This window comes from Silurus meridionalis, chromosome 12, assembly GCF_014805685.1.
Source record: "Silurus meridionalis isolate SWU-2019-XX chromosome 12, ASM1480568v1, whole genome shotgun sequence".
Classification (NCBI taxonomy): Eukaryota; Metazoa; Chordata; class Actinopteri; order Siluriformes; family Siluridae; genus Silurus; species Silurus meridionalis.
The window spans coordinates 19,935,076-19,953,401 of NC_060895.1; the positions used below are offsets into that span (position 1 = coordinate 19,935,076).

Here is an 18,326-nt window from a genome sequence, read left to right on the forward strand (position 1 = left end):
ATAGCTTTCAGTTAGAATAGAATTTAGATTTCTTTTTCCTCGATAGAATTTCGCATGTGACAGTTTTAAAATGCAATTTTTTTTTGTGTATTACGCTGTCAAATTTCAAGGTTTACACCCACAAATACAGTATAGGTAGGTAAAGAAATGTTAGACTTTGTCAATGATTTGAAAGAAATCAACACAAAATTAATTTAGAATTAAAGGCAAATAAAGCAAAAGTAAACAGCTTGCAACAAAAAAACTTTAATTAAATAAATAAACAAATAAATAAATACCAAAAAAACTGAAAGCTAGTTATCACATACCTCAGGTAATTCCATTATTGCAGTTTTTTTTTTTTTTTTCGGAGATATAGTTATTTACTTATGTGTTTGTTTATTTGTGTGTTTAATTTTAACATTAAATAATAAAAACTGGGATAAAAAATATCATAATATATATTAATACAATCATAATAATTCATAATAATAGTTATAATAATTTAAACAACAATAAAACCCTAATTCCAAAAAGTTGGGACAATGTATAAAATGTAAATGAAAACAGAATGCAATGATCTGCAAATCTCATATCATTTACAGTAGAACATAGAGAACAATACATGTTTAAACTAGGGAAATGTACCATTTTAGTGAAAAGAATTAAGCTAATTAAGAATTTGATGGCTGCAACACATCTCAAACTAGTCAGGACTAGGCAACAATAGGCTGTAAATGTACTGTAAATGATGTACTGTTAATAAAAATAATTGGCTGGATGAACATTTTGCAACCGATTAAGTTAATTGGCAACAAGCCAGTAATTGGGTATAAAAAAAGTGGTACTTAGAGAGGCAGAGTCTCTTAGAAGTAAAGGTGAGCAGAGGTTCACAAATGTCTGTCTTCTCTTGGCCAAAGCTAATTTAAAATGGATTGAAGTGGAAAGACAAGTTTGAATCTAAATTTTTTTTGGAAAACCAGTGACACCACATCCTCCGGACTAAAGAGGAAAGGGACAAGCTCAGTACACAATACAGCATTTTTGATAGTATGGGCATGCATTAGTGCCTATGATAGGGGCAGGGTTCACATTTGGAGAGGCACAATCAATGGTGAAATAACAAAATAACAAATCCGAAAACAAAATAACACATCCAAAAACAAAATAACAAATCCGGAACAAATGAACAAATTCAAAAACAAAATAACAAATACGCAAACACATTAACAAATCTGAAAACACAACAACAATTCAGACAAACAGGAAAAGGTAGGTATAGTTTGTGAATGGAACACTTACTGATCATTGGACAAGACATCTGTCATTCAAAATATACAGGTATGAAATCTTATAACTTTGTTTCTTGTACATGTGTAAAGTTCTCTGTTTACTTTAAACTATTTTTTATTTCGATTAGTGCACCTTTAAATATAAGAAAAATAACAGAAGTATCTGTTAGTGTTTTCTTATTTGTTAATTTGTTTTCTTTTTGTGTTTTGCACTTCTTGGCCACTGTAGTGAAAGGTATACATTTTTTTTTAGGGAAGGTCTTGTATATTTCAGCAATACAATGCTAAACCTCATACTGCATCTGGTACATCAGCATGGCTTTGTAGTAGAAAAGACTTGACCTTTCACTAATTGAACACATTTGGCAAAATGAAATAAATAATATAAAGAAAAAACTGTTGATCAGGTAGAATAATGCATGGGAAAATATTATTTTCCCATAATTTTAGCAACTGGTCTCCTCAGTTCCCAGATGTATAAATAGAATATAATAAAATAGAATAGTGGTTATATAAAAAAGAGGACACATTTGTTTATACACATTTGTTAACTTTGCCCTGTCCTAGCTTTTGTGAGATGTGTCACAGCCATCACATTAAATAAAATACTTATTAATTATACTAAATGGAATATTTCTGCAGTTTAAACATTTGATATGTTTAACCCAGCCATTATGGTTGCACAAGCCAGTGCACTCTAGGTGCCGGCCCCAAGCCTGGATAAATTGGGGGAGTTGTGTTAGGAAGGGCATTCAACGTAAAACATGTGCCAAATCAAATATACAGATCAGAAATCAGAATTTCATACTGGATCAGTCGAGGCCCGGGTTACCAACAACCACCACAGGTATTGTTGGCCAACTGGTTACCAGTGGAAATTGGGCTACTGTTGGCCAAAGGAGGAGAAGGAGAGGAGGAAGACGCCTGGAGGTTAGGGTTGGTACATTAAATGTTGGTACTATGACTGGTAAAGGGGGAGAGGTAGCTGATATGATAGAGAGGGGAAAGGTAGATATGTTGTGTGTTCAGGAGACCAAGTGGAAAGTCAGTAAGGGCAGGAGCATTGGAGGGGGGTTTAAACTGTTCTATCATGGTGTAGATGGAAAGAGAAATGGTGTAGGGGTGATTCTGAAGGAAGAGTACAGTAAGAGTGTAGTGAAGGTTAAGAGAGTTTCTAATAGGGTGATGAACATGAAGGTGGAAGTTGAAGGGGTGATGATAAATCTCATCAGTGCTTATGCTCCACAAGTAAGTTGTGAGATGGAGGAGAAGGAAAAATTCTGGAATAAGTTAGATGGAGTGGTAAAAGGTGTAACTAGGAATGAACAATTGGTGATTGGGGCAGACATTAATGGGCATGTAGGTGAAGGGAACAGAGGTGATGAGGAGGTGATGGGTAGGTATAGCCTTAAGGAAAAGAATGTGGAAGGGCAGATGGTAGTAGATTTAGCTAAAAAGGATGGAAATGGCAGTGGTGAACACCTATTTTAAAAAGAAGGAGGCGCATAGGGTGACATATAAGAGTGAGGCAGGTGCACACAGGTGGACTATTTTCTATGCAGGAGATGCAACCATAAAAGAGATTCAAAAGTGTAAGGTGTTGGCAGGGGACAGTGTAGCTAAACAGCATTGGATGGTGGTCTGTAGGATGGTTTTGAAGGTGAAGAAGACGAGGAGAGTGAGGCCTGAAAGAAGAATAAGGTGGTGGAATAAGGAAGTGCAGGAAAGCAAAAGGAGAAAGAAGTTGGCAAATTTGGGATCAACAGAGTGATGAGAAAAGTAGGCAGGAGTACAAGGAGATGCGGCAGGTAAAGAGGGATGTGGCGAAAGCCAAGGAAAAGGCATATAAGGAGCTGTATGAGAAGTTAGACACTAAGGAAGAAGAAAAGGATTTGTACTAATTGGCCAGGCAGAGGAACCGGGCAGGGAAGGATGTGCTGCAAGTTAGATCAATAAAGTTAGGAGAGTGTGTTGAGAAGATGGAGGGAATATTTTGAGCAGCTGATGAATTAGGAAAATGGGAGAGAGAAAAGGTTGGTTGGAGATAGCAAAGCAGGAAGTGGATACAATTAGTAAGGAGGAAGTGAGAGCAGCGATTAAGAGGATGAAGAGTGCAAAGTCGGTAGGACCAGATGACATACCGCTAGAAGCATTGAGATGTTTAGGAAAGATGGCAGTGGAGTTTTTAACTAGATTGTTAAACAGGATTTTGGAAGATGAGAGGATGCCTGAGGAATGGAGAAGGAGAGTGCTGGTGCAGATCTTTAAGAATAAGGGAGATGTGCAGACCTGCAATAACTACAGGGAAATAAAGTTGATCAGTCACACCATGGAGTTATGGGAAAGAGTAGTAGAAGCCAGGCTGAGAGAAGAGGTGACCATCTGTGAGCAGCAGTATGGTTTCATGCTGAGGAAGAGCACCACAGATGCATTATTTGCTTTGAGAATGTTGATGGAGAAGTATAGAAAAGGTCAGAAGAAGTTGCATTGTGTGTTTGTAGATTTAGAGAAAGCATGCGATAGGGTGCCAAGAGAGGAGTTGTGATATTGTATGAGCAAGTCAGGTGTGTCAGAAAAGTATATGAGAGTGGTGCAGGACATGTATGAGGACAGTGTGACAGCAGGGAAATATGCAGTATGAACGACATACTGGTTTAAAGTGGAGGTTGGATTGCATCAAGGATCAGCTCTGAGCCCTTTCCTGTTTGCTGTGGTGATAGACAGGTTGACAGACAAGAGTCTCCCTGGACCATGATGTTTGCGGATGATATTGTTATTTGTGGTGAGAGTAGGAGGCAGGTGGAGAAGAGCCTGGAGAAGTGAAGGTACACACGGGAGAGAAGGGTAATGAAAGTCAGTAGGAGTAAGACAGAGTAGGTGTGTGAATGAGAGGGAGGGCAGTGGATTGGTGCAGTTGCAGGGAGAAGAGGTGGTGAAGGTGGAGTTCAGGTACCTGGGGCCAACAGTGAAAAGTAATGGAGAGTCTGTTAGAGAAGTGAAGAAAAGAGTGCAGGCAGGGTGGAGTGGGTGAAGAAGAAAGACAGGGGTGATATGTGATAGAAGGGTATCTGCAAGAGTGAAAGGTAAAGTTTATAGGACTGTGGTGAGACCTGTTATGCTGTATGGTTTAGAATAAAAGAATAGAATAGCCTTTATTTGTCACATATACATTACAGCACAGTAAAATTTGTTCTTCGCATATCCCAGCTTGCTTAGAAGCTGGGGTCAGAGCGCAGGGTTGGCCATGATACGGCACCCCTGGAGCATAGAGGGTTAAGGGCCTTGCTCAAGGGCCCAAGAGTGGAAGCTTGGCGATACCGGGGCTTGAACCCCCGACCTTCCGATCGGTAACCCATCGCCTTAACCCACTGGAGCTACCACTCCCCCCAGAGACAGTGGCATTGAGTAAAAGACAGGAGGTGGAGCTGGAGATAGCAAAGCTGAAGATGTTGATGGAGATATTTTCGTTAGGAGTGACGAGAATGGAAAGGATTAGAAACGAGATTATTAGAGGGACAGCGCATATAGGGTGTTTTGGAGATAAGGTGAGGGAGGCACGCTTAAGATGGTTTGGACATGTGCAGAGGAGGGACATGGGATATATCAGTACGAAAATGCTAAGGATTCAGCCGCTAGGAGGAAGGAAAAGAGGAAGGCAAAAGAGGAGGTTTATGGATGTGGTGAGGGAAGTCATGCAGGTAGTTGGTTTGAAAGAGGCAGATGTAGAGGACAGGGGGGGGAATGGAGACAGATGATCTGCTGTGGTGACCCCTAATGGAAGCAGTCAAAAGAAGAAGAAGAAGAATTTAGTGAAATAAAACACATACACCTAATCACTCCACCCAACCATGAAGGGGTGGGGTGGGGTGGGGGGTCACCACCAGAACACATGCAAAACCCTGGGTAGATGAGGTTAATATTGTTGCTTCTACTTCTGTATGCAGGACATGCAGTGGTGGCTGTAATGGAAGGAGACTTGTTGAAATGTGTTAATTGTGTTTCTTGTTATATTAAAGCCATTCATTCTTACAGCATGAGATATCTGTCTGTGGTTCACTGCACTATTCTACTATGTTTCTGTATAATATTTATGTTTTCTATAGCTGTGGCATTATAATGATGGTTTTATAAGGTGGATTCATTCATGTAGGACACCAATAAAAGATAGATAGATAGATAGATAGATAGATACAACTTTATTGTCATTGCATTGTACAGGTACACAGCAACGAAATGCAGTTTGGCATCTACCAGAAGTGCAAAATGTAGCAGTCGTGCAAAAGTGCAGATAAATATCTAGCATATTTACAGTGCAGATAACTATCTGGCATATTTACAGCAGTGGTATATATATGAAGTATATACAGTGAATAAATATAAAGGCTATTTCAGTGCAGAGATGTGTGGACATTCAGAAGTACAGTGAATAAATATAAAGGTGTACAGTAATTAAGAAAATGTGCAGAAATGAAAGGTTACAGATCACAAGATTATGGCATTAAGGAGTAGCAAGCTGAATAAACAGTCTACTATATATAAAAATATATATATATAAATATATACACATACATTATATACACAGATGAATGTGAAATGTTGGGCAGAATGTACAGTAATGATAAATATACATACAGATATAAAAAGTGCAGATGTAATGAGGAGTGAAAAGATATAATATGAAGTATGTACATGTATTGTACAGAGGTTATATACAGTCTTTTGTTTATGTTTGTTTTGTAGTGATTTAGCGGTGTAGTGTTGAGTTCAGTAGTGTGATGGTGGATGGAAAAAAGCTGTCCCTGAACCTGCTGGTTCTGGTGCGCAAGTTTCTGTATCTCCTTCGTGATGGAAGGAGGTTAAACAGTTTATGACTGGGATGTGAAGAGTCCTTGATGATGCTGTGAGCTCTGCGCAGACATCTGCTGTGGTGAAGGTGTTCAATGGCAGGTAGTTGGGTGCCAGTGATGCGTTGGGCGGTTTTGACCACCCTTTGCAGTGCTTTACGTAGGCCTAGTGAAATGCATGGCCTGTGACTGGATAACAGATTTGGAATGAACAACATATGGATGGAAAAGTCAGATGTCTTATCTATATAGTGTAGTGAGCCACTCCAGAATATCCTCCCATTAAAAAAATAAAATAAAAATGATCATGTATATAAATGGTATAATGGTGAATTGGCATTCTTAATTCTCATAAAGTACACACAAATCATAATTAAAATGTATAAAGAGAATGGAAGTCCAAGAATGCAATTGAAAAAAAGTAAAAGATAAACAAGTGGCATACACTAAGTATAATCTGTCAACAGGGACAAAATCAGGTTGGCATTAAAATGTTATTCTTATTATATCTGTGTATCACATGATAAAGTCATCAGGGATCATGGATGGATGGATATAAAGTAAGTATATTCCACTGGCTGACCACCATTCAACACCCTGAAAGAGGTATAAAGACTTAAAAAACTCTGGTGTGTATTTAGTATGAAAAGTTAAAAGTACTCACTAAAGATAGAAGTATTTTGATTATTAATGATCTTCAGCTGCAGAATGTGCACAAAATTGTGAAATAATTTTGAAAGGTAACATTCACATTGTTTTATTAATAGATTTTTTTTTACAGAGATGCATATTCTAATATTGCCATTAAAATGGATATTTTTATATAGTCCACTTTTATTTTCAAAAACTATACAAAAAAAAAAAAAATTCGTTTAACTTTTTCTTGTGAATTGACTAAAGTTAAATATGTTGGGAAAATGCATATGATGCATAACATGCATAAGCTTGATGGACATTTGAGTGTATTTAAAGTATTTCTGTACACTAGGCTACCTCATCCCTTCTTTTCCGCTGACATCTGAAAATCAACGGATCATGTCTGAAGGAAATATTACCAATGTGAAGAATTTTTTCATTCTGTGTCTTCCTGGACTTTCCCCTGATTACTATGGCCTTGTCTCAGCGGTTATGTTTTGTGTTTTAATGTGCACGTTAATGGGAAATGGAATATTTTTTGCATTGTGTATAAAAGAAAAAAGTCTTCAAAAACCTATGTATTTTATAATGTTAAATCTTGCTGCATCAGATGTTATGTTTAGTAGTGTAACTTTACCCAAGATGATTTCTAGATATTGGTTTGGAGATGGCACTCTTTCATTTGCAGTCTGCTTTATTCAAATGCATTTTGTGCACTATTTTGGTTCAGTTAATGCATTTATTATGGCCATCATGGCATTTGATAGATATGTGGCAATCTGTAATCCCCTGAGATACGCTAATATTGTCAAAGAATCCACTATATTGGGTTTATGTTTAGCATGCTGGCTGCTAGCTGAACCCACAGTCTTTTATTCGACTTTCAGGGCAGCCACTTTTTCTTACTGTGCTTCTAACAAAATCACACAATGCTATTGTGACTATACATTTGTCACAAGGCTTTCATGCACTGACAGAGTACCCTATGTATTTTCAGCTGTATTTTCAGCAATGGTTGTTTTGCTCACACCATTAACGTTTATTTTATTCTCTTATAGTGCTATTATTGTGACAGTGTTTCGAATTTCATCCACACGTGGACGCCTAAAAACTCTCTCCACATGCACTTCTCAGCTTTTAATTATCACCCTCTATTTTTTACCAAGATGTTTAAATTATTTAGCGGGTACTATAGGTATCAGTTACAACATTGATGTACAAATAGTTCTGATTCTGTTGTATAGCTTGTTGCCCCCTTTGATCAACCCACTCATCTACTGTTTGAGGACAAAAGAAGCTAAGGAATGCTTGAAAAAACATTTAAAAAGATCACTGTTTTTGGAAATAAAGGTACAGGTTTCAACTCTTTCTGATTGATTTATTAACTATATGTACAAAATTAAATAATTTTTACAAGTCAATTGAAACTTTCAACCAAACACGTTTTTTTGCTTTTTTGGATTTCGATTTTAAAACATTTACATGTTTTAAGCTGCAATTCTATTTATGAATTATGCTGTCAAGTTTTAAGCTATTTAACATTATTTTAATCATATTTAATTTTGGATAAAATTAAGTCATTGATTTTTGAGAAATCAACAATATGGTATTTTCCTCATTTTAAATATTTTATAAATTTTCTGTGTTCTGTTGTAAATAAAACAACGGTTTATGAGATTTAAAAATCATTGCACTGTTTTTTTTTTTTTTTTTTTTTTACCAGTGGTTTATATCATTATTTATTGCATTATGTATTGTTGCTTTAAAAAGGCAAGCACAATGAGGTGATAAAAAAAAACGTTCTTCAAATATAATTCTTTACTTATTATTAGTGTGCTCACCTTCTAATTAGTGTTATAATTAGTTGCAGTGGAGGCCCATAAAATTAATCCAAGATGGCGGCGCGGCAGTAGTTTGCAGCGGCCTCTCCGGATCCAAAAATGGTGCTTTCACCATATTTAGCCCGATCTTTCACAATACATGGACACCAGAGTCAGCTGTGTTCATGTGTACGATCACCAGACACTTTTACGGTACAGACATCATGCAACCAATAATCTGCATGATGAAGTTATTAATAACCTTCGCAACCTCGGCTTGCTGTGACCTCCGCCACAAAGACCAGGCCCCCAGGCCTTCAGTGTCACTTGATGTTGGTGTCCGGGAGAGGGGATGTCGGAAGCGCTGCTCGAGGAAGCGGAAGCGCGGCGGGAGTCCATGCTAGGCTAAATGCTAAGCCTAGCCGGCGACTGCTTCCTGGACAATAAACTGGATTACATCCGACTCCAGCTGCATCTTTGTTTTAATGAAGACGAGGCTCAGCGACAGAGCTCCGGAAGCCACCATCCAGCTAGATGGGCTAACCGTGTGTCGTGCTGACAGAAACGCAACTCTTTTAAGACTCGCGGTGGTGGCGTGTGTGTTTATATCAACACGGAATGGTGCAAGAACTCTGTGCTTGTCTCATGCTATTGCTCATCGCTAGTGGAGTTTGTGACTGTTAGATGCAGGCCATTTTATTTACCACGGAAATACACCACTGTTTTCATTGTTCAGTGTACATTCCTCCCAGTGCTAATGTTAAGGAGGCACTGTGTGAACTTTAAGGCGCTATTAGCGACCTGCAGAATGCTCACCCTGGCAGATTGTTTATTATTGCCAGAGATTTCAACCATGTGAATCTCAGGATTGTGCTCCTAAACTCCATCAGCATGTGGACTTTGCAATGAGAGGAGTGAACATGCTGGATCTTGTTTACACAAACATCCCCGGCACATATCGTGCGGAGCCCCGCCCCCATCTCGGCACACACACAAAAAAAAATCCACAACCATTTCTAGGACAGTCGTTCAGATGCACTGAACAACTTCTACGCCCGGTTTGAGGTACAGAACAACGTGAAGGCGAGGAAGACCACCCCTCCTCCCACTGACCAGGTGCTTTGTCTAACCACAGCTGAAGTGAGGAAAACTCTATGCAGAGTTAACCCATGGAAGTCTGCTGGACCTGACAACATTCCTGGCAGAGTGCTAAGGGAATGTGCAGAACAGCTAGCGGATGTCTTTACTGACATCTTCAACATCTCCCTGAGCAGCAATGTTGTTCCCATGTGCCTCAAGACAATGACCATTGACCGAAGAAGTCTACTGTCTCCTGCCTCAATGACTATCGTCCCGTCGCGCTCACACCCATCGTGATGAAGTGCTTCGAGAGACTCGTCATGAGGCACTTTAAGACACAGCTTCCACCCTCCATGGACCCCATGCAGTTTGCTTATCGTCCAAACCGTTCCACAGACGATGTCATCTCCACAACCCTCCATTTGGCCCCTCCGTTGACAAAACCAAAGAGATGGTTGTGGACTTCAGGAGAGCACAGAGCAACCAATCTCCACTGATTATTGATAGATCCTCATTGGAGATCGTCAAGAGCACCAAATTCCTTGGTGTTCATCTGGTGGACAACCTCACCTGGTCACTCAACACCAGCTCCATCACCAAGAAAGCCCAGCAGCGTCTCTAATTCCTGAGAAGGCTGAGGAAAGCTCATCTCCCTCCCCCCATCCTGACCATGTTCTACAGAGGGACCATTGAGAGCATCTTGAGCAGCTGCATCACTGCCTGGTTTGGGAACTACACCGTCTCACAAGACCCTACAGAGGATAGTGAGGACAGCTGAGAAGATCATTGAGTCTTTCTTCCCTCTATTATGCACATTTACACCACACGCTGCACTATATATATATATATATATATATATATATATATATATATATATATATATATATATATATATATACACACACTGCTCAATACACAGAACTAAAAGGGAATTCACACACACACACACACACACACACACACACACACACACACACACTCTCAATGTGTGATACTAAACTGTAAAACCTGGACTTAACACTTAAAACACACTCTACTCATTTCAATCCATTCCACCATTATTTATTTATTTATTATTTAAAAAAGCACTATAGAAATAAACTTGACTTGACTATTACATTGTTTACATGCTGTCTTTTGCACTTTTGACTGTATTATACTATACTGTTTACATGCTGTCTTTTGCACCTCTTGACTGCTGCTGTTTTTTGAACTACATTGTGTCTGTTGCACCACATTGTGTCTGTTTATATTCACTCCCATTCATAGTTTTTTACAGTTCTCCTCGCACAGTACTGTATTATCAAAAGATACAGTAGGTTTACTGGTCGGCGCTATCATGGGGTTTTGTGTCTTGTCTTGTGTTTTCTGTCTGCACTGTCTGTCTGTATTGTTTTTCGTCTGCATTGTTTGCAGTAGGTTGCACTCGATGCACTTTGTGTAGCTTGTATTGTGTTTTAGCTCTCTGTTGTTGCTCACTGTAGCACTAGGGTTCGGGGAATGTTGTCTCATTTTTACTGTGTACAGTGTACCTCTGTGTATAGTAGAAATTACAATAAAAGCGTTTTGACTTGACTTGACTCAATGGTTTGAGTTGCTAATCACACAGTAATGGGTTCAAGATACTAGTATTTGCCCTTTAACATATATGGCCCTCGACTTTGATTCTTATTCGAGAATGAAAGGTGCCGTGAGTGTCACATGTCATTTCTTGCTCACACCTGTACCATGTCACCCTTAATTAGCACTTGTATATGATCCCATATTTTACAGCCATTTTTGTCTCACATTTGTTTGTTTTGTAATAAGAGCAGTGGCTGACCATCAGGGCCAACAATGCTTTCAGAATCACTGACATACATTGTTATATTTTTGCCCATTATGTATTTATATATTCCCAATATTATGTTCTCTTCAATTCATAGCGTTTCTCTCAGGTGACCCACACAGCAAATGTCTTTTAACAATAGAGTTTCCATCAAATCAGTGTTAATTCTTATATCATTTGTAACCAGAGTCAAATAAATCTGCGTTAAGAAATTAAAAAGTGCGGGTGCTTGCAGCATACAGATCATGTTGCTTATCATGTTGCTTACAGGCTGTTGCTTTAACCAATCAGATTTCTAGTTGATTGCACTAAAGCCATCTAGCAGGTAACATTAACAATAACATTGTTTTTACATCCTTTGATTTGATTATTAGAGAGCAGGCTTGTCAGATCTTACAAACCACATCTGTAGCAAATTGCACTAGTTCAAATATTTTCATGTGCATTTACTAGCTGTTTTTCCATTCCACAATGGTTGACGAAGGAGAAGAAAATGATTTGGTTGCAGATATACTTAAAAGGACATTTACAAGACTGACTTTTAAATAACAGCTGGACATCATTAGGTTAATATTGAAGCTTCTGCAAGAGCTGTGTCTTTAGTGAAAGGAGACTTGTTAAATAAGGAGTTTTGGGGTGTCCTGCTTTAATAATAGCATTCATTCTCACTGAATGAGATGCAGTGCTCCGCTATACTGCTATTCTGTATAATATTAAAGGTTTATATACATGTGGCATCAGAATTTATTCAGGTAGGACACAATTGAAGGCTTAGGTGTGAAATGCATTCCTTGCAACTAGATAAAATGTTTGGAAAGTACCACATATGGATGTATAAGTCAGGTGTTTCAATACTTATTGTTCATATAGTGTAGGATGTGAGCATTATGATTAACAGATTTATCAAATTTTTAAACTGCTATCATAACATAAATTCATCAAAATAATAAACACTGTATTAGTATCTTATGCCAGTGAGGCACCCCAGAATAGTCTCCTCAGAAAAAGTTGAAAATCATTAAAAAGTAAAAAAAAAAAAATTATAAAATGAAAAATAAAATAATAAAAACAAAATATTGGAACCACCAGTCACACCTCCCTCCAATGCTCAGCCTCTCCCGCCTACTAATCACCTACACCTGTCCTCCATTTACCCATCCACTTTATAAGGTCCCTATTTCCCTTCACTCACTGTCCGATCTGCCAGTTACAACCATAGATGACCAGGACTTCCTACCTGTCTTATTCTCTGTGCTTCCATGCTCATGGCTACGTTTCTAAGGGAGCACTCAGTTAGGTGTGCCATTTTGCTACAGACAAGGGCATCGCACCGCTGCTGGGCACCGACGAGGGCATCGCACCGCCACCTCAGGGTCCCGCCAAGGGCGATGCCACACTCCAGAGTCCCGCTGAGGACGCCGGTCCGCCTCAGACCTTTCCTGGTCTTAAAGGTGTTCCACCCAATGGCAGTTCGCAATGTCCGCTGCTGGCACCCAACCTTTCTCATGCACCAGGTTTCGTGTGCCATGTCCAAGACTTCCCTTCTCCAGAACCCCTCCACCCACCATGGATGGGTTGCGAGGGCTTCCTCGGAGTGCACTGGCCCACCTGGCGAAGGTGGGATTGGGGCGTCAGGAGCCACCCCTGGAGGAGGGGGTAATGTCAGGGAACCACCGGTCATGCCTCCCTCTAATGCACACACTTTAGTTCAACCTCTTTTCCTACTAATCACATACACCTGTCCCTGTTTTTACCTGTCCCCTTAATAAGGTCCCTATTTCCCCTTACTCACCGCCCGATCTACCAGTTATGACCATAAATGACCCAAACTTCCTACCTCTATTGTTCCAAGCTCCTGGCTACGATTCTAAGGTCACTCAGTCAAGTGTGCCATTTTGCTACAGTATCTTCTCAAGCTCTTGATGTGTTTGCATGTGTATGACATTCATTTTCACAAAAACAAACAACAAAAAAAAAGATTTTATATTTCTTGTGACGACTAAAGCTGAATCAGTTAAGAAAATACATGTGATGCATTACATGCATTGATGCACATTTGAGTTTATTAAAAATATTTCTGTACACTAGGCTACCTCATCCCTTCTTTCCCTCTGACATCAAAGGATCATGCCTGAAGGAAACACTACTAATGTGAAGACATTTTTCATTCAATGTTTTCCTGGACTTTCTCCTGATTACTATGGACTTGTCTCAGCAGTTATGTTTTGTGTTTTTATGTGCACATTAATGGGAAATGGAATATTTTTTGCATTATATTTAAAAGAAAAAAGTCTGCAGAAACCTATGTATTTTATCATGCTAAATCTTGCTGCATCAGATGTACTGTTTAGTACCACAACTTTACCCAAGATGATTGCTAGATACTGGTTTGGAGATGGCTTTCTTTCATTTGCAGGCTGCTTTATTCAGATGCATTTTGTGCACTATTTTGGTTCAGTTAATTCATTTATTTTAGCCATCATGGCTTTTGATAGATATGTGGCAATCTGTAATCCCCTTAGATATGCTAATATTATCAAAGAATCCACTATTTTGGGTTTATGTTTAGCTTGCTGGCTGCTAGCTGAACCCACAGTCTTTGTTACAATCTTCAGGGCAACCACTCTTACTTATTGCGCTTCTAACAAAATCACACAATGTTATTGTGACCATACATTTGTCACAAAGCTTTCATGCACTGACAGAACACCTAATGTATTTTCAGCTGTAGTTTCAGCTATGGTTTTGTTGCTCACACCACTAACATTTATTTTATTCTCTTACAGTGCTATTATTGTGACAGTGTTTCGAACTTCATCTGCACGTGGACGCTTAAAAACTCTTTCCACATGTAGCTCTCAGCTTTTAATTATCACCCTCTATTTTTTACCAAGATGTTTAAATTATTTAGCGAGCTCTGTAGGTATTACTTACAACATTGATGTACAAATACTTGTGATTTTGTTGTACAGCCTGTTGCCCCTATGATCAACCCACTCATCTACTGTTTAAGGACAAAAGACGCTAGGCAATGCTTAAAAAAATGTTTTAAAAGATTGTCGTTTTTTCACTTTTTGGAAATAAAAGTACAGGTTGGTACTCTTTCTAAATGATTTATAAAAACTTAGAAAACTGAGAACATTTTGTAGAAATTATTAAGTCAAATAACAATACCATTAACCATACGCAAATTATTTTTTTAAAGACATTTTCATGTTTTAGTTTTAAACTGTAAATGTATTTATAGATATAGATATATAGGCTCTCTAAAGATATGGGGTGCATTAATGCCTATGGAAGGGGCAGATTCCATATCAGGAGAGGGACTATCAATATTGAAAGGTACAGTATAAACAGGTATACACAGAGCATCATATACTTGCATGCAAATAACTAGGGAAAGCCCTGCATATTTCATCAAGACAATGGTAAACTGCGTAATCCCTCTCTTACAACAGCAATGCTTGGTAGTAGAAGAGTCCACATGCTAAACTGGCCTGCCAGCAGTCTAGACCAGTGGGTCAATTGGTACCGGGCCACACAGAAAGAATTCTACATTATTTTTGTTTTATTTATTATCTGATTCTGAACTATGTTTTATTTTGGAAAATTACCAGATTCTCTCTGCCACATCTGTCTATGACTTGATGCATGTCAATATGTTTGCCTCAGTCAGATGTCTTACCTAACATCCACTACCTTCTTAAAGGGGCATAATACATTAAACTAAATTAATTGAAACTATAGAACTAAATAAGCTAACAAAATGAACAAAGAACAACACAGTGGATTCACCTTTATTATTATATTTAGAAAATACCAGTTTTTATGCCGGTCGTATCGTTTTATTTTGTTGTATTTATCTGCTATACCTTAAAGGCTGGTCCTTGAAAATGTTGTCTGACATTAAACCGGTCCGTGAAAATATTGTCCGACATTAATCCAGTCCGTGGCACAAAAAAGGTTGGGGACCACTGGTCTAGACTTTTCAGTAATTTAACACATTTGGTACATTATGATGAAAAAAATATGACCAAAAAAAAAAAAAAGCGCCAGGACTGTTGAATAGTAGGTAGAATCTTGTACCGAACAATATTCCTCTCCCCAAACTTCAGCAACTAGTCTCCTCAGTATCCACGCATACACAGGACTTTGTTTAAGACATGTTTTAGCCATCAATTAAAATGTACTTTATAATTTCTTTAAAATGGTATATTTCCTAAATGTAAAACATTTTTTAAACATTTTCTGACTTCTGTTGTAAATAAACTATGGGTTTATGAGATTTTAAAATCATTGCACTGTGTTTTTATGCATGTTTTAATTTTTTTTTTTTTTTTAACATGTGGTTATATCATTATTTATTTTCTGCATTATAGCTGTTTAAAAAAAAAAGCAAGCACAAAGCGATAAAAAAATCTTTCTCCAAATATGCAGGTGCATCTCAATAAATTAGAATATCATTAAAAAGTTCATTTATTTTAGTAATTCAATACAAAAAGTGAAATTTGTATATTATATGGATTTATCACACACAGACTGATATATTTTAAGTGTTTATTTCTTTCAATTTTGATGATTATGGCTTACAGCTAATGAAAACCCAAAATTCAGTATTTTAGAAAATTAGAATATTGTGAAAAACTTTAATTGGAGACTCGTCGTGTCACACTCTAATTAGCTAATTAAATCCAAACACCCGCAAAGGTTTCCTGAACTTTAAATGGTGTCTCAGTCTGGTTCAGGCTACACAATCATGTGGGAAGACTGCTGACTTAACAGTTGTCCAGAAGACGATCATTGACACCCTGCACATGGAGGGTAAGACACAAAAGGTCAGCGCTAAAAACGAAGCCTATTCAAGAATTTAGGGCAGATTCACAAAGAGTGAACTGCAGCTGGAGTCGGTGCTTTAAGAGCCACCACACACAGATGTATCCATGGGCTACAACTGATTCCTTGTGTCCAGCCAATCCTGATCCAGAGACAATGTCAGAGGTGTCTTACTTGGGCAAAGGACAAAAAGGACTGGACTGTTGGTCAGTGAGCCAATGTCATCTTTTCAGATGAAAGGAAAGAACATTTTGCATTTTATTTGGGAATCAAGGTCCCAGAGTATGGAAGAAGAAAGGAGAGACACAAAATCCAAGTTGCTTGAGGTCCAGTGTAAAGTTTGCACAGTCAGTGGTGGTTTGGGGAGTCATGTCATCTGCTGGTAGTGGTCCACTGTGTTTTATCAAGTCCAAGGTCAGCACAGCCATCAACCAGGAGGTTTTAGAGCACTTCATGCTTCCCTCCGCTGACCAGCTTTATGAAGATGTTATTTTCATTTTTCAGCAGGATTTGGAACCTGCCCAAACAGCCAAAAGCACCAAAAGTTGGTTAAATGAACATTGGGTTCTGTGCTTGACTGGCCAGCAAACTCACTAGACCTCAACCCTATAGAGAATCTATGGGTATTGTCAAGAGGAAAATGAGAAACAAGAGACCAAAAATGCAAATGAGCTGAAGGCCACTGTCAAAGAAACATGGGGTTACATACCACCTCAGCAGTGCCACAGATTGATCACCTCCATGCTAGAATCTCTATTGGCTTCTCCCATTAGGGGTCGCCACAGTGGATCATCCATCTCCATACCCACCTGTCCTCTACATCTGCCTCTTTCAAACCAACTACCTACATTTCTTCCCTCACCACATCCATAAACCTCCTCCTTGGCCTTCCTCTTTTCCTCCATTCTGGTGGAGGACTGATATAACCCATGTCCCTCCTCTGCACACCTCTGTCCAAACCATCTCAATCTGGCCTCCCTCACCTTGTCTCCAAAACGTCCTACATGCGCTGTCCCTCTAATAAACTTATTTCTAATCCTGTCAATCTCAACATCTTCAGCTCTGCTACCTCCAGCTCCACCTCCTGTCTTTTACTTAATGCCCCTGTCTCTAAATTATACAACATAGGACATAATGATGGTATTAAGAGGTGGATTTATTCAGGTAGGACACCATTGAAGACTTAGGTGTTAACTAGATAACAGGTTTAAAAAGTACCACATATGGATGTAAAAGTTAGGTGTTTTAAAATTTAGTCCATATAGAGTAGCATGTGAGTGTTATGATTAACCAAATCATCAGCTTTTCCAACTGCTATAATGATATACATTTATCAAGATAATTGACACATAATTGTGTATTTCCTCACAATGAGCCACTCCAGAATAGTCTCCTCAAAAGAATATAAATCATGAAGTTAAAATGTTAATCATAAAAAATGACAAATAAATTAATAAAAAAATTAATTAATGATTTTAAAGTGGAGAAATGACATTTTAAATCTTTAAATGTAATTTAATGTAGAATTTTGAATATCAAAATCACACTACAACTTACTGAGATTTTTATTGTGAACACACTAGTCATAACACAAGTATGGATAATTAGGCTATTGGAATCTAAGCCCAGGAAACTGAGAAAAGTAAAAGATAAAAAGACAACAGACACAGAGTATAATCTGTCTACAGGGACAAAATTGAGTTGCCATAAAAAGTGTATTGCTGTTATAACTGCATATCACATGATAAAGTCAGCAGGGATCATGGAAAGACATAAAGTGAGATTATTCTGTAGGCTGACTGCATCATCTAACACCCTGAACGAGGTATGAACACTTAAAATTTATCAAAGTACTCACAAAAAATAAATTTTTGATTATTGAAGATTATTGATGATTGTTCATTTTAATATTGCCACTAAAATGTTTATTTTACAAAAGTAAATTTTCACTTACAAAAATATTTATACAAACCATTTTTAATTTCTTGTTATTCACTTATACTTACAAATACAT

At 38.1% G+C, this 18,326-nt stretch overlaps 2 protein-coding genes across 2 annotated transcripts; both read left to right on the forward strand.

Moving 5' to 3' along the window:
• Nucleotides 1–7,150: 7,150 nt before the first annotated feature.
• On the forward strand, nucleotides 7,151–8,128 carry LOC124394626 (olfactory receptor 2AT4-like). Its single transcript, XM_046862984.1, has one exon. It carries the CDS (start codon nucleotides 7,151–7,153, stop codon nucleotides 8,126–8,128), a length of 978 nt encoding a protein of 325 aa, XP_046718940.1.
• Nucleotides 8,129–12,687: 4,559 nt separating this feature from the next.
• On the forward strand, nucleotides 12,688–14,517 carry LOC124394628 (olfactory receptor 2AT4-like). The gene has a single exon (XM_046862986.1). The coding sequence runs from the start codon at nucleotides 13,607–13,609 to the stop codon at nucleotides 14,465–14,467; it is 861 nt and encodes a 286-aa protein (XP_046718942.1). The 5' UTR covers nucleotides 12,688–13,606; the 3' UTR covers nucleotides 14,468–14,517.
• Nucleotides 14,518–18,326: the final 3,809 nt, after the last annotated feature.